This window comes from Lepidochelys olivacea (assembly GCF_965140295.1).
Source record: "Lepidochelys olivacea isolate rLepOli2 genome assembly, chromosome: 2".
Classification (NCBI taxonomy): domain Eukaryota; kingdom Metazoa; phylum Chordata; order Testudines; family Cheloniidae; genus Lepidochelys; species Lepidochelys olivacea.
In genome coordinates, this window is record NC_140412.1 from 105,003,420 (window position 1) to 105,028,853 (window position 25,434).

The 25,434-nt window shown below is 40.0% G+C and overlaps 1 protein-coding gene across 3 annotated transcripts in view; it reads left to right on the forward strand.

Annotated features, from left to right (window-relative positions):
* The window catches only part of NFATC1 (nuclear factor of activated T cells 1), a gene marked incomplete at its 5' end in the record, with an annotated part of 147,154 nt that overhangs the window by 104,152 nt on the left and 17,568 nt on the right, over nt 1–25,434 (forward strand). For 2 of the 3 annotated variants that reach the window (XM_084618290.1, XM_084618291.1), the window contains one exon: nt 5,225–5,911. In XM_084618290.1, the coding sequence (XP_084474416.1) occupies nt 5,225–5,911 (687 nt within the window). The remainder of the gene's footprint in view (nt 1–5,224; nt 5,912–25,434) is intronic. The other variant, XM_084618292.1, reaches the window with a different exon arrangement.

The following is a 25,434-nucleotide window of genomic DNA, read 5'->3' on the forward strand; positions in this document are numbered from 1 at the left end:
TGTCTTCATAATGCAATATTTATGGGGCCAGGCTGCTTGTGTAAACTAGTGTGGCTCCATTGGGAATGTCTAGATTCTATGCTGCAGCTGGGGGCATGTGATTGCCAGCATGGGTAGACAGACTTGTGCTAGTGTGCTAAAAATAGCAGTGTGAATGTAGCGGCACAGGTGGTGGCTTGGGCGAGCTGCCTGAGCTCCATCCCAGGGAGTCGGCAGGGTTGAACTCGGGTGGCTAGCCTGGGTTTCCACCAGGGCTACAACGTCCACACTGCTATTTTTAGTGTGCCAGCTTAAAGTGAGCTAGTGCCATGCTGGGAATCACATCTCCCAGCTGCAGTGTAGACCTATCCAAAGACATCTGTGGAGCTATGCTGTTCGCTTGACCCAAATAAAGGTCATGAAAGGACAGTAGGGATGGGGATATCCATTAGCCGGTATGTGAGGCCCTTCTTAGCCTTATAATGTGACAAAGCAAATACTTGTAACTTGTTTGTGGTCTAAAGAAATGCTCTGGTTTCCAGGATAATAAACTGATTCCACAAACAGAGCATCCTGTGATAAAACTAGAGACAGGCCAGAGAGAAGAATAAATGCCCTTAATTAATTTTTTGAGGATGTGCATAAAATATATGAGACCTGATCGTCCCCTGTGTATTCATTTGCAAAATGAATGCAAAACACCATCCTTCTGACCAGTAGCCTTTTATACCAGCTTTGCACAGGTGCAAATCACTCACAGAATGGCCACGCAGTGGAGAATCAAAGCCACGGTTTCTTCTAAACTCCATCTGAAAAGTATCAGCTGCTGTATGTTACCAGCTTTTGCTATTCCACTTGACAGCGTTACATATGCTGGACAGAAGCAGATACTGGATGGAATGTCACAAATACACTGCAGTATGTCTTAGTGTAGCAATCCGTGGCATATCTGTCCTCTACAAGGCAAGTAATATAGCCATCCATTCCTATGAAGAGACTAAGGCCTGATAAGAAAACTAACTGTAATAGTTTTCATCAGCTCCTTTCTGCAGACACACTCATCTTTACAAATGTGATTCTAGCTCTTCTTCTAGCTCTTTCCTTGAAAACAAAGATCCCACAGGGCCTAATTCTCTTGTCTTGTACCTAGTGAAGATATTTATACATCTGTAGAAGTGGAGTAAATGCTACTGTCGTTATTTGGTAGAATTTTTTACTCTCATTTTACACACATGTAAAAGACTTGTAAAAGGTGCAAGGCAGTGGAGAATCAGGCCCACATTCTTTAGCAATTTCAGCATTAATGCTTTTTTTCCCTCTCCCAGTACAATACCTGTATTAGTAATGATATTAGCAGATAAACAGTATTTAACACAGAGGACCTTTTTATTACACTGGAAAAACACTTTGGGGGATTTAATAGACAAGATTTAGCTGAACTACTTCAGAAACCTCCAACTACATGTCCAAGTAGCCACTATTTACCTAGAGACCTCATAAATTAAGAGGTGCACAAAAGTTGGTGTAACTGACATCAGTAAATCTGTGTAAGTTGCTGTGGCTTGCATGCTAATGGAGGTGGAGGAAGTGGGATTGTAGCAAGAAAAGCAACAAACAGGGGGTGTAAGATTAAGCAGGACCCAGACTTTGTCTTTTCACCTTCTTACATCATCCCATTGGTTACTTTTCCGGCTACAAACTCACTCTTGTGCCACACTACATCCTGTAGATTACACCTACTCATCATTGTGGGGCCTGATCCACCTCTGTATTACTCCAGTTGTATACCAGTGTGACTCCACTGAACACAAAGTTAGCATGTCTCTGTCGGCTCATTCAGAACTGCCTTACATCAGTTGTCTGACAGTGCAGTAAATGGAGTTACACCAATGTAGAGCTGGAGTAAACCAGTGGTGAATCAGGCCCACATTGAGGGCTGAATCCTTTCCCCCGTTCAGCTACTGAGACAGTGCAAAGCAGCTGGAAAGCCAGAAAAGGGCAGCCAAGGATTCCCTTTAGACCACATCCTCAAGTTGTGCAAAGCTGAGATAGCCAGCCTCCCACACACACTTCTGTATAGGAGGCATTTTGAGGGCCAAACCTTCAATTGCACAGCTACAGGCTGTTCTAAATTATTCTGGGGGCCTTTTCAGCCCCAGGCTGGCCCAGGATCAGAAGAGTGGAAAGCCACCCTCCTCAGATGTAGCAGCGATAAGTTTGTTGCAGCTGAAGACTGAAGCCAGACTTATCAACACATAACTTTCCCCACCATTCACTTTGCTACTGAATATGACCTTGACTGAGTGGCCCCTTTATAAATGTGCTGAAGATGGAAACAAGGAAATATACATATTGCTAAGTGAGGAAGCAAAGGTGTGCACTGCGAAGGGTGTGAAAAAGAACAACCTGAGGTAATAGAACAGTGGTGGGCCACTCGCATCAGGATATTCTGATTGCAGGCCGCCAGACATTTTGCTGACGTTGACCCTCCACAGGCACGGCCCCCCACAGCTCCCAGTGGCCGTGGTATGCCTTTCCCTGCCAATGGGATCTGCAGGAAGCGGCGGTCAGCATGACCCTGCAGCCTGCCACTTCCCGCAGCTCCCATTGGCCAGGAATGGCAAACTGCAGCCATTGAGAGCTGGAGGGGGGGAGGGGCCATGCTGGCAGATGGTCAATGTCAGCAAAATGTCTCACAGCTCACAATCAGATTACCCTGATGGGTTGCATGCGGCCCATGGGCTGCAGGTTGCCCACCATTGTCATAGAATCAGTATTCCTCAATGCTTCGCCCACCAGCCCCATGTGCCACCATTCACCATCATAAGATTCATAGGGTGTGTCCAGACCGCAAGGTGGGAAGGTCCCAGAGGCTGGGCTGCAGTCCGAGTCAGAATGTCTACACCGCAGTTAAGCAGCCTCATGAGCCCGGGTCATCTGGCATGGGCCAGCTGCAGGTGTCTAACTGCAGCGTAGACATACCCATAGACTCATAGTTTTAAATGAATGAGATACTGCAAGGGTTATTGAGCACTGAATTGTCAGTGGATTAATTTGGAATTACTTAGCACAGGTGTTTCTATAACTGTGATATATTGGGAAAATTCAGTATTCAGCGATCCTCGTATTTCCAGCTGTGCCAGGCTTTGTGCTAGGACAGTGAACCTAATGTAAAACACATGAGGATCTTGTGAAAGGTATTTTCTTACAGTCTCTATGCTTCTCTGTTTATTGAGGTGTGTTTCTTTGGTCTTGTGTTTTCATAAAGGGCATAATCTGGGTTTTATAAAGCTGTCCTTGAACCTGGAATCTCCTTCCCTGCAACTAGTACATTCTGAACCATGCTAACTAGCATGCAGCATGTGAGCAGGTGAAAATAGGAGAAGGAGGAATCTGATGACAGTCCATTATCCGTAACACATGCATCTTGAATGGCACTCGTGCATCTGTTATGTATTTAAGCATGTTTTTACTAGTAGCCCAAGAAATCTTGAAGCAAGTGTTGCAAGCATCTGTGTGTAAAACAATATAGAAGGAGCAAAATTAACAAGGGACTAGAAGGTTGTAAAACAAGGGTAGCAAAGTGCATTCACCAGAAGTAAAAATTGAGAGCATTAAAAGAAGTTAACTATAGCTAATATATGCACGCATATTAAATGGACTAAAAGCTCTTTTAAAGGTTCAAAATCCTCAAACACATGCATACACTTGAAACTGAATTGTTAGATCACAGTACCCAGAGATATTTCATTGGTATCTACTCTACCCTAGCAGACTAGTTATTTTTATACCCTAACAGATATCCCGTGATATTGTCATAAATTGCTAGCAGTGCCTAAGAGCTATGAAAGTCTCTGTAGGCTTTTATTAGGGCAAGAAGATAAACCCTCACATGAATCCAAAATCACTGCTCTCTGTATTTAAGTTTGGGTCTGCCTAGAATAAATATGTTTATTCAAACTCCTTGAAGTCATTTAGGCCCAGATTATTAAAGGTGTTTAGGCATTACTGTGCTCAGCATTGCAATGCCTAACTGATTTAGAAGCTCAAATCTCATTTTCAAAAGGGATTAAGACACTTGGGAGCAAAAACCCCATTGATAGTCAATAGAATTTAGGCTGTAAGTGCCTAACTCCCTTCTGCAAATGAGATTTAGACTCCTAAATCAGTTATGTGTTGCAGTGCTGAATGCTTAAATACCTTTAAAAATCTGGGCCATAGAGGCCTACCTGGCCCTTCTAATTTATAGTTCACCTGATCTAGGAAGTGGGAGTCTTTTCCCTGTCAACTTCATGTGCTGCTGGATATCCAGGAAAGGCAAAATCCTCTCTCCCCTCTGAATTGCCTTTATTAGAGAGAGGCTCAAGATTTTTTTTCATGCTCAAAGGTCTGCTGAAGTAGCAAATTCCATGCCAGTCACCCTTCATGTTTCAGAGCAGAGCGTTCTCTCCATGACTGACAGGTACAGCCTCTTCAGCACACCTTTGGGGCAGGAGATGGAGGACACAATTTGTCCATAACAGGAGCAGGTTTCTTCTTGGTATGCAGAGTCCGGACTAACATTCTCCCAGAGTTGGCATTGGTAGTTTGGATCCAACTTGTGATCTCTGGGAGCTCGCTCCAACTTGTTGAATATTTTACACCCATTGGCTGGGTAGCAGGAAGCAGAGATTAAACACAGTTATGTAAAAGAAAAAATAAGTGAGATTCCTGGTCTTTCCAAAAAAAAAAAAAAAAGCTTTATAATCAAAACCTCCTTGTCCATAACAATATTGTAATTTATCTTTGCAATTTTATTTCTGTTGAACTCTGAAAGCCCCATCTCTACCTTATTATTCTTGAGTTTACCAAATGTGCAGACATTTATCAAATGGGCCATCAGTAGCACTAGAAATGCAGTAGTACATCCAAGTTAAAATTTTTGCTTTGATTACTACAAATCCATGGAGCCCTTGGGTCCAAGGCTTCTACTGCAGCACAGCTATTTGCAAATAGATTTTTATAGCACATTAGTGCTGAAGGAGAGTCCAAAGAAAATAGTCCTTTTCAATATTAAAACCAGCTGTGACTTTCTTGAGCTGATGACTCATTCATTTTTTTTTATAGGGTGGGAGAACTAAGCAAAAGACACAGAGAGTCTTATTCAAGACGTTGTTTGTTTTGCAAAGGGTATCCTAGCCACAAGCCAACTTGATCATACCAATATGCAACTCATGTTTATTTAAAACTTTTTTTCTCTTAACAGTTCCAATTATAAAAACAGAACCCAGTGATGACTATGAGCCTGCTCAAACCTGTGGACCAATGAACCAAGGATTAAACCCTCTCTCTAAACCATACTACAGCCAGCAGATCATGATGCCTCCTGATCCTGGTTCGTGCCTTGTGGCTGGCTTCACTTCCTGTCAGCAGAGAAACACTGTGATGTCATCTTCCCCCAACTCAAGCCCCAAGCTGCATGATCTTTCATCTTCTGCTTACAAGTGCATCACCAACCCGGGCCACAGTCACCTAGGACTTCAGCAACCCACTGGAGGTGTCCCCACCATACAGGAAGTGCCAAGGTCTATAGTTGTGCACCCAAGTTCTCCAGAGCAATCATCTCTCATCATGCTGCAGCCGCAGGTGAGTCAACATCTGAGCAGTAGCTGTTCCCTTGGTTACCAACAAACACTCTATCCCAACAGTCCCTCTTCTCCAGTTCCATCTGTTACCCAAGAGCCAACCTATTTGCAGTCCTGCAGTCCAACTCACTCATCCATAATGGGTCAACAGCAGCACCAACTGCCGAAGGTTCAAAGAAATGAGTCTCCAACAAACCAACCACTGTCATTGCCAGAGTTGCATGAGGACAGTAATCATAATTTGGCCCCTATTCCTGTAATGATCAAGCGAGAACCTGAGGAATTGGACCAGTTGTACCTGGATGATGGTAAGTCTTCCACAGCTGTAGAGGTTTGCATTCAACCATATTGCTATATCAGTGAGTTCTTTTAACCCCCTTCAGAATTCTGATGGAAGAAAGTGCAAATTAACAGCTTTGTGGAATGGTGCAGAATTTTGCTCTGATGTTCTCTGTCTGAGAAAGAGTTCTTTAATTTTGTTTGCAATAACGAAACTGTATTTTGAAGCATTAAATGCTGTTAGTCACTGTAGAGCTAGCTGCATGACCAATAGCTACATTGCAATAATCTTAACCATATGGTCTTGGTTTCTGCCTATGCCAGTGACCTGTGGAATGGCAGTGAAAACATATTTAACATTGTCCTGTTCGTAATGCAATGAAACTTCAGATACACAAATCTGCTAACTGGAACTAAATAATAAACTGCTCTATTTCAGCTGAGAAAACTCAAATTAAAAACTGAGGCATGTCCTTCAGCTGATGGCTTTTCAGTCTGGTGGCATCTGCAGTTAAGACTTTTTTCTTTAGTTCCTACTATAGATTTGTAGCCGATGTTTTTTTAGTTTGTAAGATTTTATATATATATATACCCACCAACACGTACCACTCAAATGTTAAAATGCTGTGATGAACTTGTCAGACTTTGGTTTCCAAAGATTTGTTAATGGAACATAATAAAGAGGGTAATCTGGAATTTGATTATATGACCTCCCTGAACTGTGATTTAGCACTTACCACTAAGTATCCCAGTAGTCTTCTGAACCTTCACCTTAATGCAATATGTGATCTCCCTTTCAATAGCAATATATTTGTATATAATATTCTATGCTATTTTGAAAATGAAAGTTTGTATTGAAACTACAGTAATTGGTACCAAGGAGCTTCTGAATATGATTGTCTTTCAGGGAGAAATTATAACAAAAGACAATTAATTTTACTTTTTTAATATAATTTTGGGGACAGTTATTCATTTGATTTCAAACTGCATGATACTTGCTGAATTAGGATAAAAAAATTAGTATTTTTGAGTTTGAATAACAGCATTTTGCTTTTCAGTTCTGGGAAAACATCTTTCCTTAATAGAGATCCTAATCAGTTACATGACAGACAAATCGAAGGAATTTTCCTAATTAGGAGCACAGTTCATTAAAGTTTTACATGGCTGTTACACAACTTCACTGCATTTCTTTCTATGCTGAGGACAGGCTAGTCTTCATATAGACATTATCCACTTTTTCCACATGCATACTGCTATGAGAAACAAGATTAAAGCTGATGCAACCCCCAAAATGAAATAAACAAGAAGTAAAATGCCCCAATCAAATGAAAGATTGATAGAAAACAAAGATTACCCAGGGTGGGACTGCTCACAAGACTAACAGCTAGGATCTATATATAATAATCTTGGAGATTCAATCCATATCAGTAGCCACCATGTAACTATGCCTCCAGAAAAGCAGCACATTACCCCTCCACAAATTATACCCATCATCCCCGCTCTTCCTTTTTTGTTTAATGCAATTTATTTATTTTACAACTAATAAAAAAATTAAAAGGATCATTTTGGAAGAGAGAAATATCGGAATATCAGAACTCTCTCATTCTAGGCCACACTGATAGGCTGGGCAATTGGTGCAGTCCCACTGGGAGAAACCCCCCTCAGCATTCAGAAGGGTTCTCTGCTGCTCCCCATTGGAGGGCCATGGTTGGGGCTTGGGAATGTTGGATGCAGGGGTGCACAGATCCACTAGCCAGAACTGCCCCCCCAGTGAAGAGGAGCACAGCAATCTCAGAACCTGCTACAGCTCCTAGCTTGCAGTAGATGTCACAGGGCTACTCTGTTGATGCTCTGTGTTCTGGAAAAGAGAATTTCATTTCCCCACCCCACGCTCATTTTCTCTGACATAGCATAAATTACTTTGGCACAGTAATTACTTTGCAGTCACCGATCATTGTAGCCAGATAATGAAATCCATACTTCAGTATGTATCATACTATTTAAAGCCATTCTGTGACTAGCCACAGAACTAGAGACAGAGAAACAATCCCTGCTTTTATTAATAGTAAAAGGAAAATACACGAATCTATTGTTACCTTACTTCCACAAATTAAGGATCACTCTCTAAAAGCAGTGGTAGCATAATAATACATATTTAAGGGACAGAGGAAATTCTCCCAATTGCATCAACATCTGACTCCCAGAAATGTACCTGACAAACTTTTCTCACAACTATAATGTTATGTCTCCTTTCCCACCTCATCTCTTTCTTTCCAACTGATTTACACTGTTTACTTCCCTTCCTGTCAGTGGCAATTTTATTGCTGCTTATTATTTCTATTACGTTTTATGTGCTAGTGCCAATAATAATGTTTTGTTTTATGTATCGATTACACTTTACATTTGAAAAAAACCAAATTCACATTTCACCAGTGCCGCCTCACACCCCATCAGTCCCCATTACAGTTAATCATAAGTTACAGTAGTAGTAGAAGTCTGTCCTTTTAGGGTTGCCCCATCTTCCCTAACTGTCTCATTGCTTGCAAGTGTAGCGAATAATTTTTATAAGGTTGTTTCAGTAAAGAGCCACCGTTTCAGACCTAAAGACCGATTGTAGAAGGATGGAATTTTGACCTACAGGCATAGTTCAGAAGAGCAGCTTGGTTACTGCAACATCTCTTGGTTTCCCAGTTATATATTACTCAGTGAGGGCCAGATTATGATACCTTTGCTCACAGTGAATAGTGCATTACGGTCATGAATTGTTTCACTGAAGTAATTGGGGCCAATTGTAGGTACTAATTGTAGGTACTCTCCACTGGGAGTAAAGAGATCATAAAGTGGGTCTGATTATCTAGGGAAAAGACCCTTTTGTTTGTTTTTGTTTGGCTGCAGTTAAAATCAAACCATCGCCATTATTTCCCATTAGTATTTTATCCATCTTCAAGTGGTTTTTTTTTGTTGGAGAATTATGTAGACTATATGTATTTTGTAATAATATTTTGAATGTGGAAAAGCAGAACTCCAGTCAAACCAAGGAATAAGGAGACAATTTCATCTTTTTTTTAAATAGATTAAAATCACCTTGGATTTATAATTTAAACATTGATTCAATCATGTCTCCTTCAAACTGTTATAGCTAATTAAACTTTGTTCCTACATCTTTGTGTGAATAAACAATACAAAAGCCGTAAAAATAAGTTAATTTTAATGCACAGCATTCCTTCCCTCCTTCCCAAAATATATCACCCAACTCCCCCTCTCCCTAAAAGTAATTTAATAAAATATAAGAAATCAAAACCAAAGGCCCTACTCTGTAAAAGAAGAAGTGCCAGTGATTCCATGAAGCCCAATAGCAACTTTTATGGCTATTGATTTTACATGGAAGGTGCTCAGATACCACGGTGATGGGTGGCAGTATAAAATCCTAAAATAGATAGACAGCATGCTAATGTGACCACAGGACAAATTAAAAATCCAACCCTGGTTACACAAAGTGACATTTGATCCAGAGTCTCACAAACTTGCCTTTTTTTTTCTCCTGGTTTGATTTATATATCCCTAATTCTAATACATTTTAAGTAATCTTGGACCTGGAATAAACAGAAGTTTTTCATGTTCAGTCCGTGGGATCAAAGCAATATTCATTCATTTGGTCTGGAGTAGTTCCAGACTTAGGCCATCTACATCACAGAGGTCCTTGCAGAAAAGCAGTCAGTGTGTTTATAAAAATATATGCACTGTATATGATGTTTCAGTGTTGGTGTAATGATACTCAGCTAACATGGTATAAAGAAAAAACCCAATGAGGCTTCTATTTTGGCACGTAAGTGTTGGTCTTGGCAATTTCATTTTAAACAAAAACGAACAGTTGCCACCTGGGCTACTGATTCGATTGGTAGCCTGTTTCAGTACATGACTGTCTCAAAAACATTTATAAAACCTTTGAAACTCCCTTTGAAAAAGAATATGAGCTATATGTGACTATATTACTAATATTGACGTGTCTGCCTCAGTTTGCACTCCTGTGTCACATGATGCTGAGATTTAATCCCAAACAAGACTTTGACTGACTCCCAGTGCTGACACTGCAGTAGTAAGGGCTGAGGTACTGTTCAAGGTGTTGTCCTTCAGATGAAAGAGTTAAAATGAGCTTTTATCCCTGTCTCTGGTGGTCATCCATGAAATTCCATATTTCTTTGCAAAAAGAATAGAAGATGCCCTCCATTCCCTGACCAACACTCCTTACTCAGTGTGTGAGAGAGATATTGCTGATTGCCTAATGGCTGCTCCCTTAGCGGTATTGAACTCGGGGTCTGATCCAGAGCCCAATGAAGTCAATGGGTATCTTTGATATGAAAGGTGCCTTATTAAAAAGAAAGAGGTATATCCCAAGCAGAGGCTCCTGTACTGGGGAAGGGAGAAGATTTCATGAATTGCACAAGGATCTAACCTGGGAACAGCTCAGAAACTACGGTGATAGGAGCTATAGAAAACCCTATGAGACAGACAGACAGCTAAACACAAATTCTATTCTGTTAAGTGTTTTAAGAATCATTGATTTATCGCCAATGGATCTTCAATATAAAGCCAGACAGAAGATTGTTCACAGGGCTCAAGATAACTGCCACATGAAGGAGAACTGGGCCCAGGAACAGTTAGCTATCATTGGCATGCCAGGCCACTGGAGTACAAATGAGCTATACAGAACAAAATTATCACTAACTAGCCAAAGAGTAGCTGCTTTGGGGAAATTAAGGACTGACCTGACCTTTTGTCCATTCCTGGAACTAAACATTATTTCATGTACTGAGATGTGAATGCTCCGTTAAAGTTTATTTTATATTTTTGTTTGCTTCTCCTTCCTGGTCTGAGTCACGACTTGTGCCAAAATACCACAAGAAAGTCCATTCTGATAGTACTTTCAGTTCAGTTTTGCTGACCAAGATGGCTCAGAGAAGTTTCCAAACTTCTGGTTGCTTTACTCAGATGTTAGAACTTCTGGTTGCTTTACTCAGATGTTGTGGCCATAAGCAGCTAAGTAGAACTTAGTCTGTGGACTGGACAGGCCCTTGGTTAAACTCAGAATAGGGGAGGCCAAAGGTGGCTTAAAGTCATCTTCCCTGCCCCCACTTCCCATTCCTGTGCCTAGTGTAGCTTGGGCGGGACAAAGAATTGAGCCCAAATCTTCATATTGTGAGGACAGAGAGAATTCAATGAGGTGTTTTAATGCCAAGAAACATCATTAGGGTTATGATTGGCACCCCAGCTTACTGATACATTTTTTGAGCTACAGCAGAATTATTTCCTGCCATTAAAAACATCAAAGAAATGGCTTAGCATTCATTGGTAATGATATCTCTGCAAGCAAGGGGGAAACACATTGGTACCTACAGGAAAGGGATTTCATTGTGATCTGTCTTCTCCACACATTTTGACAGTTATAATATATTCCTGCTCCCAGTTTTCATTTTAATTAGTACAGAGACAATAACAAATACGTTTTAATTAAAAAACAATATTTATGTTTTGAATAAAGGTTGTGCTTGAGCTACAAAGTTCAAGTTTGAAACTTGCCCAAAGCCCATGAGTGTTTGGACTCAGACTTTTGAGGTAAAATTCTGTCCTAACTGGTTTTTAAATTTGTTTCCTAGCACTTTTCCTTTGGGTCTGATTCCAGGTGCTATGGATTTTAAGAACTCTCTTCTGCTGCTTTGAAAGTTAATTCCTCCCTTCCCCTGTTTTTTTTTTTAAATAAAGGGTTGGCTTCTGCTTTTGATGCTATTGGATGTATATGTTTAACTCCCTGCATAGTGACGAGAATATATACATCATAAACAAAGAGGTGTCTGAATTTTTCAGTATGTGGCTGACAGCAGTTACTGAAAACACATCATCAGCTTCTTTTTAAAACAAGTAGGCTTTTGCCCCCATAATTATCTTGGTACAGCTGAGTTTTATCGTTCTTTGACCATGAATGCGCTCTTTTCAACTTCTTTTTTTTAATCTAAAAAGGTAAATTGGGACCATTAAACTCCCAATAATAAGTAAAAGTGGCAAAACCACGGGTAAAGTGTTAGTGAAAGCTGCAGCCTCCCCAGCCATTTCATTTTAAACATCGCTCTTTTAAAAATAACTTTTGAAGTAAAAGTTTCACTCGTGGATGTAATGTGAGCTATTGCTAATGTCATTCCCATGAATTGCTTATATTGTTTCACTGTTAGATGTCTGACAAGTCCATATATCTCCAATACGGTATATATGAAATTCGGTTGCCTCTAAACCATATGTTCATTTTTTATATCCCCGTATATTTCTGAAGTGCACGTGATTTGGTGATATAGTTTATTTGAACAGGAACTGTAGCAGACAGAATTATTCTTTTGCTGAAATGTATCCTTTTTCATACATTTCAGTTTTGTGATTAAAGTGATTGGCTCTCAAGGCATTAAGTTTAGTCTGGTGCTGCCACAATTATGCCTTTGAAAACTTCTGAGTTCACTCTCTGATTTCCAGTAGTCCAGATGTCATTAGAACAACATGCAGGTAGTCTACAAAGTCCAGTAATACTGTCTACACTTCAGTCTGGATATGAGCTTTCCCTCCCTCCCTGTTGGCCTGGTCTAGCAGCTCTGGGAGAAAACAAAAAGCTTTCCTCATGGAAAGTTTTACTAAACCTGGCCCCATGCCTGAGTCGAGATCCTTCTCGTTTCTAATGATAGTTGAAAGTGTACATGCTAGTGTGGTAAAACGTGCTGTGTCGTTAACATTTAGGATGTAGGTTATATCTGATGGGTAGGAGAAATAATATAAAGGACTCAAATAATTCATTAGGGTCAGACCTTTAATGGACATAAATGTCTGAGTTTGAGTGGTAGACCATTAAACTAAACCACACATGGTCAGGATAGCAAGCTTGCCTTTTCACTCTTCATAGCAGTCTTTGTGAATAGAATCTCCCTGGAGCCTCACAAAAAGAGAGCCTCCAAAACTGTAAACGACAAGAACAGGTGTCACTTCCTGATTCCGCCCAGTCCAGTGCATGCAACCTATTGGTGCTAACCTTTTAGATGCTGTGTGTTGTGAAATCTAATGGTTAACTTTGTTTTTCTTCTTTGAACATTAACACAAGGTCTTTAAGAGTCCCATTCTTCAAGGTGTTGAGATCTCTCCTGTGATTGGTTGAGTGCCCGCAACTCCCATTCACATCCAGGGCTACTGAATGAGGGTATTTTGCAGGGACAAGGGTGAGCAGGCATCCAAAAAGAGGAAGGTCTCAGTTGGCAGTAACTTGCAGTAGGGATATCCTATGGTATTTTTAGTGTTCAGGAAACAATATTTGCATTGTGTGTGCCTTTGCATTAAACATTTCAGGCCATTAAGTGCACACTGAGGCTGTGTCATACTGCGTCTCTTCAAACTAAATACCAATTTCACTCTGCAGCCCTGGTACTCCCTGTGCAATTAAATGAAAAAAAAATCACGTCTCACTTCTACATCTTATTCATTCTCTTACTTCCATAGTAATGGATATTGGCATTGGTGTTTCAAACAGGAAGGGTTTTTTAAAGTTTTCTTAGGTGAGCTGGGGAGAAGGACTTGCTGCGTTTCAGCTTCAGTAACATTTACGTCTGCTTATAAGCCTGGCCTGGTGCCAAAGAAAATTTGTGGCTTGCAGAAGCAAAGACTTTCCTGAGAAAGCTTTGTTCGGATGCTAGCGCTCATTTTTGGAATATGATATTTGTTTAAAAGATTTCTGAAGAGTGTCACCATTGAGCTGTGCAATGTTAGCTGGTCAGGAGTTATTATCATGTGAGCCACTTAAAGTCCCAGTACTCTAGTGCCCTGACCCGTCTTGACAAAAGGTATCTGGAGAAGTTGTTTCAGAAAGAACCCTTTTCTTCATTGACTTGAGTATAAAAGAAGTAACACATAGATCCCTGCTATATCTAGTAGGAGTTAGATTTAACAAACATACAGCCCAATCCTGCCAACACCTAGGCATATAAGGAAGTTTACACCTGTAAATAGTCTAATTGACTTCAAGAACAGTGAACTTTGCTACCAGTTAGCAAGCCATAATGTTATTAGATTACTAAAAAGCAAAAGATCTGCTCCTATTCCTGCTTAAGTCAACATTCCCTTTGGCTTCACAGGGAGTAGACCAGGCCCAAAGCTAGCAGTTAAAATGCATAATAGCCACATTCATTGAAATCTAGTTGTTGATAGACAGTCAAAGACTGGAGTCTCTTTTGGGAAAATTGTATGCAGCATAGTTGATTGTTTCATCTACATCTGCTTGACAACTGTGCTTTTTCAGTCAGAGCTTTGGTACAATAATAGACGCTGTATGCTTGCTTTCTTTGCAAGGCTTTATGGCAGCTTGAGCATCAGTTGTCCTCAGTGAGCTACTTGATAGAGTAACTCCCGTTCTTTCCTGTCTCAGAGTTTTCTAAGGGATTCTAATTGTATTGCCACCAAAGGGGAAGCTGTTTTCCCTGAGCTACCCCTGTGCTAAGAGGAGGTTTATCACAAAGAATCACCCCGTAGGCCCTCCTTGTCCTCCACATCTGGGAAAGGCTGCCCAGTCTTAACATTGTAAATATCAGCAAATAAGCCACGTAATGGGAAAGCATGGGCCTATATCTCTTTGACAAAATTAGCTGCTTTCAATTGCAGACCAAAGAGCCTGCCCCGGGGCTTTGCTGGTGTGACAAAGACAGACTTTGACGTTGAAAAGACCTTTTAGTGTGGTGTGGGTTTGTTGGTTTTTTGGTTTTTTTTTAACTTACCATAGCACAAAAAAGAGTATTAGGTAAAGTGAGATGGTGCTGAAAGAATATACAAACACTTGAGTTTTATAGTCCTGGAGCACCATATTTGTAGTTCCAATATTTGGACTACCTTGAAAAACATGCTGCAGGCTACAAGAAGGTCATAATCAGTGGATCCAATCACAGCCCCCAAGCAAAATGGGAGGAAATGAGCCACAGAGTTCCCCCACCCAACCTCTTACTCAGCCAAACCTCCCCTGTACTATAGACTTCAGTGGAAGCTTGGACTAAAGATTTGTAGGGTTTGGACAGTGGACTAAATTCTGTCCCCTTGTTAGCCCTTTGAAGTCTGTGAGGTTCAACCTGAATGATAGTGGAATGTGACCCACTTTGACCAGTTGAGAGCAGAAATTCATGGATACCAAATAAATAACACCTACTAGAGACTGTATAAGACAGAGAGGGAGGAAATGCTGCTGCTGCTTGCTTTTGTTGTTGTTACCTCTGAGGCTTGCAAAAATATGAAAGTGCAAAAGATTTATTAGAAACAAAACTAAAATGATTACAAGTCATATTTATATACTATTCAGATCCTTTCCCTGACTGACCTGAATGTGTATGTGGTGGTGTGTGTCATTCCCATTCATGACTGAGCTCACTGAAAATTCTCCACATCTATTGAAATTCTCCACATCTATTGGAAATGTGAGGGCAGGTGGATACCCTGTACGATGGACTTTCTGCTGTCCTTAAACTATTCCCAAACTGAACTACAGGACTGAGTTCTGAAACTGGCTCCACACTGTTCAGATGCAGTTTTTTCTATTACTGAATATTTTTCAGACATTTGAGTATTCGTTAATCAACTATTTTCATGGAAAATACAAGCCAACTGTAAAGATTATTTCTTCACTATTATTAATTAGCTGTTTTCAATCTTAAATGAGAATAAATTTGAGTTCTACAGTATTCCAAGATTTAAACCTAGACTAATTACTTGAAGACTTTTCCCTCTGTGCATCTGGATTATCCATTAATGACCACTCCAGACTGAATCACTTTATAATAGCAAACCACTGTATGAGCATTACTAGTGAGGTGAAATGTGTTTGTCTGACCTAAAATGAGGGTGTGTTACACTTCAATGTCAAAATAGACTTCAAGGGGAACTGTTATTACTCATGATAACTCATTTATACTGCTTTTGGTTTTGTTTATTTTATATTTAGATAGACAGACAGACCTTTCCCCACTCCATTAAATGTTCTGTGGCACAAGATTCTGATCTCACATCAGTGTAAATCAGGAGTAGGTCTGTGGAAGTCAGTCGAGTGATACCAGTGTAAAACTGGAGTTCAGAACTAGGCCAGATGTCTCTTCTTTGGCAGCAGAGTCAGCCAGAGTGCTCAGAATCATGTGGAAATATCCGGAGTGTTTTTCAGTAGCGTAAATAGTTTGGGCGGAGGGGTTTCATACACAGGGGTGAATTTGGTTTTTGTGATAAAGACTGATAGCCCTGGCTGTAGCCAGGTATGTTTCTCTCAAGCACTGTGCATGGTTCTCTTTGAAAGGGGGCTTCTGGAGGCAGATCCACAGTCACAGCTTCAATCCCAGCCTCTTTATGTCTATTTAAACCAGAATAAGCGATGGGATTATTACTTTGTTGCACATGAATGTCAGTAAAATTGACTAGAAAACTTAGGAGAAAAGGGAGAGAAGAAAAACTGATTCCAAGACAGAAAGTCTTAGCCTTCAGCAGGAATGTATGCTCCTAAATGATCATACACAAGCCAGCAATGGCTGCTCTGGAGGACTTTCCAGGAACTCAGCAGCTGTTTCCAGCAATCCATGCTAGATGTCTGGAGCCCAGACCAGAATTACTGCAACCTGTTCAAATTTTAGACTCAAAACTAGAAACACTGGGTGAGATTCTCCATTGGCATGAATCGCTGAAGCTCTATTGATGTCCATAGAACTGTGCTGATTTAGGCCAGGTGAAGATTTGGCCCATCCTCTGCTAGAATGGCAGAGACTGAGGAGAGCAGCTCCTCGTAGAGATGTTAAAGCCTCTCTCTGCCAGCAGAGAATTTTAAGTGTTGCAGAAAGGTTTACAATATTTTGATGATAAAACTGAAGACTTGGGAAAAGGCTTACAGTGTTGAAACCTAAATCTAAGGTTTTGCAGAGGAAGCTGAAGAAAAAGACTGGGAACCAGAACATAATTTTTTATAAATCAATGTAGCAAATGGAGATTATGCTGATAGGAAGGCATTTCCTCTATTGTTTTGGCAGTCAGGTTGGTTACACATTGAGTGATAGGCCAGATTTTCATCCTTTGTTCAGCATACCTCCGTTGAAACATGCATCTGAGTAGTCCCATTGAGTCAATCAAGATTTTAAATGTTTGTAAGATCAGATCTGCGTGGAGGGACCCTTGTATTCAAGGGAAGCCTGACTTAAGTGGGGTGCCACGCTGGGACAAGGGTCTGTCTGCATGGCTCAAACTGCAGTATCAGGCCCTATATTTGGTGACGGATATGAGATGGTGTGTATGTGTGTTTATATATATTTACTTGATTTGGAAAAAAATCTCTATTTCATCTACAGTACAAATATTTTTGCCATAATGCTATAAAATGTAGATACACATTGTAAAGTTTAAAATTAGAATATATGGCTCGTTTGGTGGTGAAATTACGTGTTGGTATAATTTGAGAGGAAGTGAGAAAGAATATTAATAAGAGGAAGGGGAAATAAAACATCTCCATTAAAAAAGATGAACAAGGAAGAATGAGATGTGGGAGAAGTAGGGTAGGATAAATGTGTGTGTGGTGGGGGAAATGGATATACATCTGAGACTGCACAAATGAATAACAATAGCCCGGGATTTAATTGCTATGGAAAATATTATCTAAAGATGATAATTTCAGTGTGGAGGGAAATGACAGGGAGTGCATTGAACATAAAAGGATTAAATTAAACCAATGGGAATAAAAAAGCCACATTAAATTAGTTTTATAGAAAATTGTTGGGCTTAGCGTGTGTGTGGTGTTGGTGGTCTGTGATATACAGGAGGTCAGACTGGATGATTTAGTGGTCCCTTCTGCTCTTAAACTCTATGGCTCTATGACTGATTGTCACCGACTTGGGATGAGTCCAGTATGGACTCACATCATGGCTGCTCTGGTCCCGTGTAAGTCACACAGGAAAAATTAATACAGCCAGGAGCAGCAATGGCCAGAGGGGAGTCCCTGGTAGCATGCGTCTGTGGAGCGGCACTGACAGCGAGCAGTGGCCAGAGCCACAACAGGGGTACAGAGCCTCCGTACAGATGATTCTGGCCTCTTGAGGATATTTGGGGATCCATGGGGTTTGGGTGATTTTTCTATGGGGTAGAGAAGATCAAACCTTCTCCTCTGATCCTGGCAGGATAATTTGGTGTTATCTCTGCATGAATATCCTTTTGAGATATCCATGTATAAAGTTCCCTCCCACAGCTTTTCAGTTGGAGGGTACAGTGTGGCCCAAATAAGTCCAGAATCTGATAAAATGGTGGAAAATTACTCTTTGAGCAAACAAATACTAATACAGTACAGTCACACCTCACTTGCTGGCAAGCACTCAAATCAGCTTTAAGGGGTCACATACGGTAGTAGAATATTCACACAAAAAGCAAAGAGAAAAACAGAAAAAGTAGATTTTTTATTAATTAGATGGTTCACCAGTTAGAAAACATGTAAAAAAAAATATTAGCAATGCTTATTACATGAAGGAATTCTAGATGAGAGTAAAGACAATTAACTTCTGGAAAGGCAGAGAAAGCTTTAAAATGTACAAACACCAGAGCCTATGGCTGGAGGAATGAAACAAGAAATCTCCTTACTTAGCAGCTTTAAAAAGATGAAACTCAAAATGCAGTTAGGGCCTGATCCAAACCCTATTGAAATCTTTCCTTTGACTTCAATTGGCTCTGAATCAGGGCCTTAATGTGCCAAATCAGGGAAATAACAATAATAGTCACAAACAAATAGGAGTTTTGCAACATGTTATCATATATGATTTTCATCTGAATCCCAAGAATTAATTACAGAGCAATATTTAAATAAGATAGATTTACCCTCCTCACTATTGGCAGAGAAAAAAATTAGAACTTGAAAAAAAAGTATAACATCCGTTGAAGTTTTCAAAGCTATATTTAATATTAACTCAGGGAAAGCACCTGGACCGAATGGTTTGCACCAGAAATTCATAAGTGCTTCCAGACCAAAGCACTGGTACTTACTAAGGCATTCATCTACATAACTGAAAAAGAAAGTTCTTCTCAACAGTTCAGTTTAACTACTACTGGTACCTCTGTCTTTCTTAAACGAAGCAGAGAACCAATGAGATGTGAACAATCTCCTTGAACTATGACTATAAAATATTCCTGCAAATTGAAGCTTTAAGGCTTAGGAAAGTGTTAACTAAGGCCTTCTTCTGCAAGCTGCTGTGTGCAAGTGAAGCCCTGTATCTATATGAAACAGCGTGCTGAATCAGGGCCTAACCTTGTATATTCCGGTCATACAGGCTTTGTAGCAAGGACGAATTTATTGGAATAATGAAAATTACTAAGGACTCAAACAACAAGAAGAAAGAATCTAAATGCTGAGAAGGCCTTTGATAAAGTGGAGTGGGACTGCCATCTAACAACACTAAAAACTTGATTTATTTTTTATTTTTTAAATGGTTTAAATCAATATATAACAAACCTATGGCTAGAATTAGAAACATAAACATATCATCCTGCTTTTGTTAGAAAGAGGGTTCAGACAAGGCTTACCCACTTCCTCTCCTGTTACTTGTGATCTTCTTGAGAGCCTTTTGATCAGCTAATTTGAGATCATCCAACAATGTCTGGCATATTGGTGGTTGAATATAAAACAATGCTTTTACTGTGGTTAAATTTGGCTTTGAGCAAGGGCCAATGCGAGTCCTAAGTCCTCACTTAAGCTCTATTTAAAGGCAGGACTTAAGTGATTCATAGGGCTTGTGAGGGCCTCTGAATAGGGCTGAATTTCACTCTGTATTGTGGATGATACTCTACTTTACAGCACAATCCCTACTATGCCCTACATACCTTCATTAACTGAAATTTTAAACTCAGCAAGTTATCAGGATACAGAATTAAAATAGGAAAAAGCAAAACGATAAACTTAAATTGAGAGGGTCACACCACTGAAGGAAAAACATAAATTCTTAAAATTATTTTAAGAACTCTTCTTCAAGATAGCTATGTATGAATATTTTTTCAAGTTCTAATTTTTTTTCTTTGCCAATGGTGGGGAGAGTAAGTCTATCTTATTCTAAATATCCTTCCCTCTCACATACAGTGATGGGAATCAGAAGTAACTCCCCTGAAGTCAGTGAAATTACAGTATTTCATAACGTGCGTAAAAAGAGAATATGTGTTCTCCTTGCTTTTATTCCAATACATAATCTCATATAAATATTAAAATATTTCAAATATCATGCAATGGTAACAGAAACAGTGTATTTAGTCTCACCTGGCATATTTGCTTGTATTCATTATGGGCCTGTCTAAAGCCCACTGGAGTCATATTACATTAATATATAAAGGTTAACGACATATACAATAATCTGAAATATGATCTGTGCACAAAGGGGATGATGTATGGATACTTTGAGGGCTATCACTTTAAATGTCCTAACTTTCTGTGCCTTCAAAAAAATGTTTTTTTCTAATTTGTTTTAATTTCCATAACATGCATGCAGCACTTCTACAGAGTCAACCAGGTTCTAACTGGGAGTAGTTCACATATTTTCAATGGAAGATATACAGACCTGATTCTGATCTTCTTTACACCAGTGGAAATCAGAAGGGTCTCCACTGAAGTAAGTAGAGTTACCATACATGTACTTTACACCAGTGCTCGTGAAATCAGAATTATACCCACAGCCTATAGAATGTTACCAGGTCCAGTGGTCATGTTTGCATTAGCACAGCTTAGTATGGGCATTAGAAGTATATAAGACTAATTCATTCCTTTCTCAAGTCTCTTGAATTTCTATATTCATTTTCATGACCTACAATATGGCAACCATAACACTACCTTCATGTTTTTTTCCCATTGATTGTGGGATTATTTGAGATCATTCAGTGCTCTATAATGTTTTTCTTGCAAGCAGAAATCCTTATGCTGAATATGTACAAAAACTGCATTGCACCTATCTACAGCCATGACAAAGAGAGAACATTAAAGCCTCTAGTTCAAAACATTCATCCTTGCTAATCTGGCCTACAGAGACATTAGCTAATCAAGGCTTGATACTCAGTACAATAAGACAAGTGCAGTAAAACTACCTCTGTTATCCTAGCGAGCGCTAAGAGTTATCATTCCCATGGCCAAATTATAGGGTTTGTTTTGTTCTGACAACAAGGCCCACCGCATACAGGACTATCAACAGTAACAATGAATCTGATGTAGTGTGTGTGTTATCAACTCCCTAATAACTCTCTTTCTCTCTCTCTCCTTTTTTTTTTTCCCTTTCCCACCCCATTTGTGTGAATTTGTCCCCTGGAACTCTTCTCTATCAGGCCCCTGCAGCTGCTGTTATTTTAGATATGGCAGGAAGTAGGTACCGGAAAACAGCAAGAGCTCACAGCACTCAGAAAAATCTAGAAATTCCTCTGCTTTACCCAAGGCTCTGGCTCCAATCAAAGCCAGTTTAAAAAAAAGACAGAAGGCGCAAGCAGACAACTGTGTCTGGGCTGAGTATGTCAGAACTGAGGTTTTAGCCATCACCTTCTGCAGGGTACTCCAGAGTTATTTGATACGGCTGTGTAAATCACAGAGTACTTGGCTCGGAGAAAAGTTCCACTTCAGTTACACTGCAGAGGTGGAACTGACACGTGTGCAGTCAGTGCAAGCAGAGACTTCTGCTTGCACAGTCTTTAACCAGCTGAGAAAACCCCCTTTTGAGTCCCCAGAGACAAGTGCTTCTAAAAGCTCATCCATTTTTATGCTATCCTCTCTCATGTCCCGTGTACACATAAAGAGGATCAGTTTACAGGTTCGGCCAGTGTGTTTCTCTAAATGCATTTAACATCACTTAGAAAAATACACGGGCCAAGGGGACTGACAGAAAATACATGGCAAAGTCGCTAAAGCAGAAAACTTACATCACGATTGTTATTGTTATTTGAAAGTTTGGATGGAATACTACTTCATCTGTTCACTGCAGAAATTTGTAGCCATTTTGAATACATTCATTTTTGAATCAGGCTACCTCTAAAAACTGACTGAAAAAAAAAAGGAATGTAAAAAAGAAACAGATGCTGATGGGTAACCCCCCTCCAAAATTCTGCAATTCAGTAAGGGATCTAGTAAAAAAAAATTAACCACCCCTTAGGCCTCCAAAAGATGTCACCTTTAAAACTGTGGGTTTTTTAATAAAGAAATCTTGATATTTGACACAGCAGATAAGGAGGAAGACGTCCGCCCACAGACATCTTACACCATTAGCAATCTAGTTAACATCTGTAAATGTTTTAGGGAGAGAAATTACATTTTAAAACGTTTCTTTTTTAATTGCAGTCTCCAGATGAGATTTGTTAGAGCAGGGAAGTGTATCCCGTAGCGACTGATGTCAATAGTGAGCAGTCCCTAAAGCCAGCCAGGACTGGGAAAGCCATGCTGTTTGCTGCTCTTGGCACAGCTCCCTGCTTTCACAATGTCAAATTTAGACCCGCCTTTATATGCACTTTCAATTTTTTTTCCACAGTAGCTGTTGCCAGCAAGCTGTAAACTACCGTATATCACTCAGATTTAAGAATCTCAACTTTAAAACAAATTAAACTCTTGTTGACATTGTAATAAAAATCAGAATCGAACTGAACAGCTCAGTAAAAGTGCACTTCAATTATTTTATGGATTTAAGATTGTTTTCTAGGATTCCCAGACTCCCAATACAGCAAAGTTATTTCCTCTTGGCAGATCACTGGAAAAAAAATTGTTCAAGGGATAAAATTATGTGGCAGACACTAGGTTGAAGCCTAGAGGGAGGAAGTGGTGTCTCCCCAGCACCTGTAAATATTTGCTCTGTGTCTTGACCAGAAGAGCTTCTCATCCATAGTCTGAAAAAAATTCAAGGTATTTATTTCATGAGTAACAAAAAAAAAAAAAAAAAAAAAAAAGCTAAAAATGTTCATCTGGTGAAACTTGGCTCTTAACTGTGTGTCTACGTGGTTATTGAAACAAAACAGCAAGATGAGTCTGACCCACCCTTTAGAACTCTATCCAAGTGCAGGTAAATGCATGTAGTGCATTAACTTCCTATCACTAGTGTCTACTCATCTTTCATCTCTGTACTTAGCAATAATGTTTGATGTTCTTTCTATATTTTTTTTCTACTCTGTAAACTGGAAACAATGGAGGTTTCCACTGGATTAAATGCCAGGTTTCCATTCTTTATAACATTTCCTCTCAAAACAATTTGGAATGAAAGTATTTCAGATATGTGAGTAGACAGAAGCTACTGTCTATAATAATTTGTTAAATGAAATACTGTTTTACAAAAGGTGTGGTGTACTGGGGATGCTGTAGCATAGAGCAAACACAAATCAGCCTACACAATCTTTGATCAAAGCCTTTTTTGCAATCAACTTTTTTTATTACACCAATAAAGTAACTTCTTACTTTTCTAGGGCCCAAACCTGAAATGTTCTGAGTTCCCAGTTACTTCTATGGCAGTTGAGGGTGCTCAGCACCTGATACGATCCTGTTTCCCCTTCCTGTCACAATTTTATTTCTGAAGTTAGGGCCAAACCTTAGACACTTGGGGTCTAAGGCTATGTACCTAAGTCTATATTTAGGCACCTTAACTAAGTGTTCTAGTTTTCAGAGGTGCTGAGCATGTGGAGTTCCCATTGGAGAGTTGGGAGCATTCAGCACATTTCAGAAGCAGGCCCCAAGTTTGTCATTATGGAGATTCTCCATGTCTGCTGTACTAGAAACTGGAGGTGGTTATCCCTTCCGGTTAAACTTCTGAGTCCATCACCCCAAGTGACTTAGCATTCTGATAGATGCAGCCAGTTTTACTCTTTAAAAAGAACAGGAATACTTGTGGCACCTTAGAGACTAACAAATTTATTTGTGCATAAGCTTTTGTGGGCTACAGCCCACTTCATCGGATGTATAGAATGGAATATATAGTAAGAAGATATGTATATACATACAGAGAACGTGAAAAGATGGAGTAAGAGGCTAATTAATTAAGATGAGCTATTTTCAGCAGGAGAAAAAAACTTTTGTAGTGATAATCAAGATGGCCCATTTAGACAGTTGACAAGAAGGTGTGAGTATACTTAACATGGGGAAATAGATTCAATATTTGTAATGATCCAGCCACTCCCAGTCTCTATTCAAACCCACAGAGGGGCATTGCTGGCACATGATGGCATATATCACATTGATAGATATGCACGTGAACAAGCCCCTGATGGTGTGGCTAATGTGATTAGGTCCTATGATGATGTCACTTGAATAAATATGTGGACAGAGTTGGCATCGGGCTTTGTTGCAAGGATAGGTTCCTGGGTTAGTGTTTTTGTTGTGTGGTGTGTGGTTGCTGGAGAGTATTTGCTTCAGGTTGGGGGGCTGTCTGTAAGCAAGGACTGGTCTGTCTCCCAAGATCTGCGAGAGTGAGGGATCATTTTTTAGGATAGGTTGTAGGTCTTTGATGATGCGCTGGAGAGATTTTAGTTGGGGGCTGAAGGTGACAGCTAGTGGCTTTCTGTTATTTTCTTTGTTGGGCCTGTCCTGTAGTAGGTGACTTCTGGGTACTCTTCTGGCTCTGTCAATCTGTTTCTTCTCTTCAGCAGGTGGGTACTGTAGTTGTAAGAATGCTTGATAGAGATCTTGTAAGTGTTTGTCTCTGTCTGAGGGGTTGGAGCAAATGTGGTTGTGTCTTAGAGCTTGGCTGTAGACAATGGATCGTGTGGTCAGGGTGAAAGCTGGAGGCATGTAGGTAGGAATAGTGGTCAGTAGGTTTCCGGTATAGGGTGGTGTTTATTTGACCATCGCTTATTAGCACAGTAGTGTCCAGGAAATGGACCAATTGTGTGGATTGGTCTAGCCTGAGGTTGATGGTGGGATGGAAATTGTTGAAATCATGGTGGAATCCCTCAAGGGCTTCTTTTCCATGGGTCAAGACGATGAAGATGTCATCAATGTAGCGCAAGTAGAGTAGGGGCGTTAGGGGATGAGAGCTAAGGAAGCGTTTTTCTAAGTCAGCCATAAAAATGTTGGCATACTGTGGGGCCATGCAGGTACCCATAGCAGTGCCGCTGACTTGAAGATATATATTGTCCCCAAATGTGAAATAGTTGTGGGTGAGGGCAAAGTCACAAAGCTCAGCCACCAGGTTTGCCGTGACATTATCGGGTATACTGTTCCTGATAGCTTATAGTCATTTTACTCATTGTGTAAATAGATTTTTAAAAAGAGAAGGCTACTCATATATGTTTAAGCTCTTTCACACAATTTTATTGCCTAAATTGTTTCTCAGTCAATCAAAGTGCATGCTGAATTCCCAGTAAGTTTTTGTGAACTGCAGAATCATAATCCTTGCCAGGGCAACCCCATTGTAACTTTTCAGATCCCAACCTGGTGAGATTTTTGAGTATTTCCAAGTGCTTAAGAAATAGCAGGACTGATCGCAGTGGCTGATTGTAAGTGATTGTTTAGAAAGTAGAGCGCAGTGTTTTGAACTATGTTCCA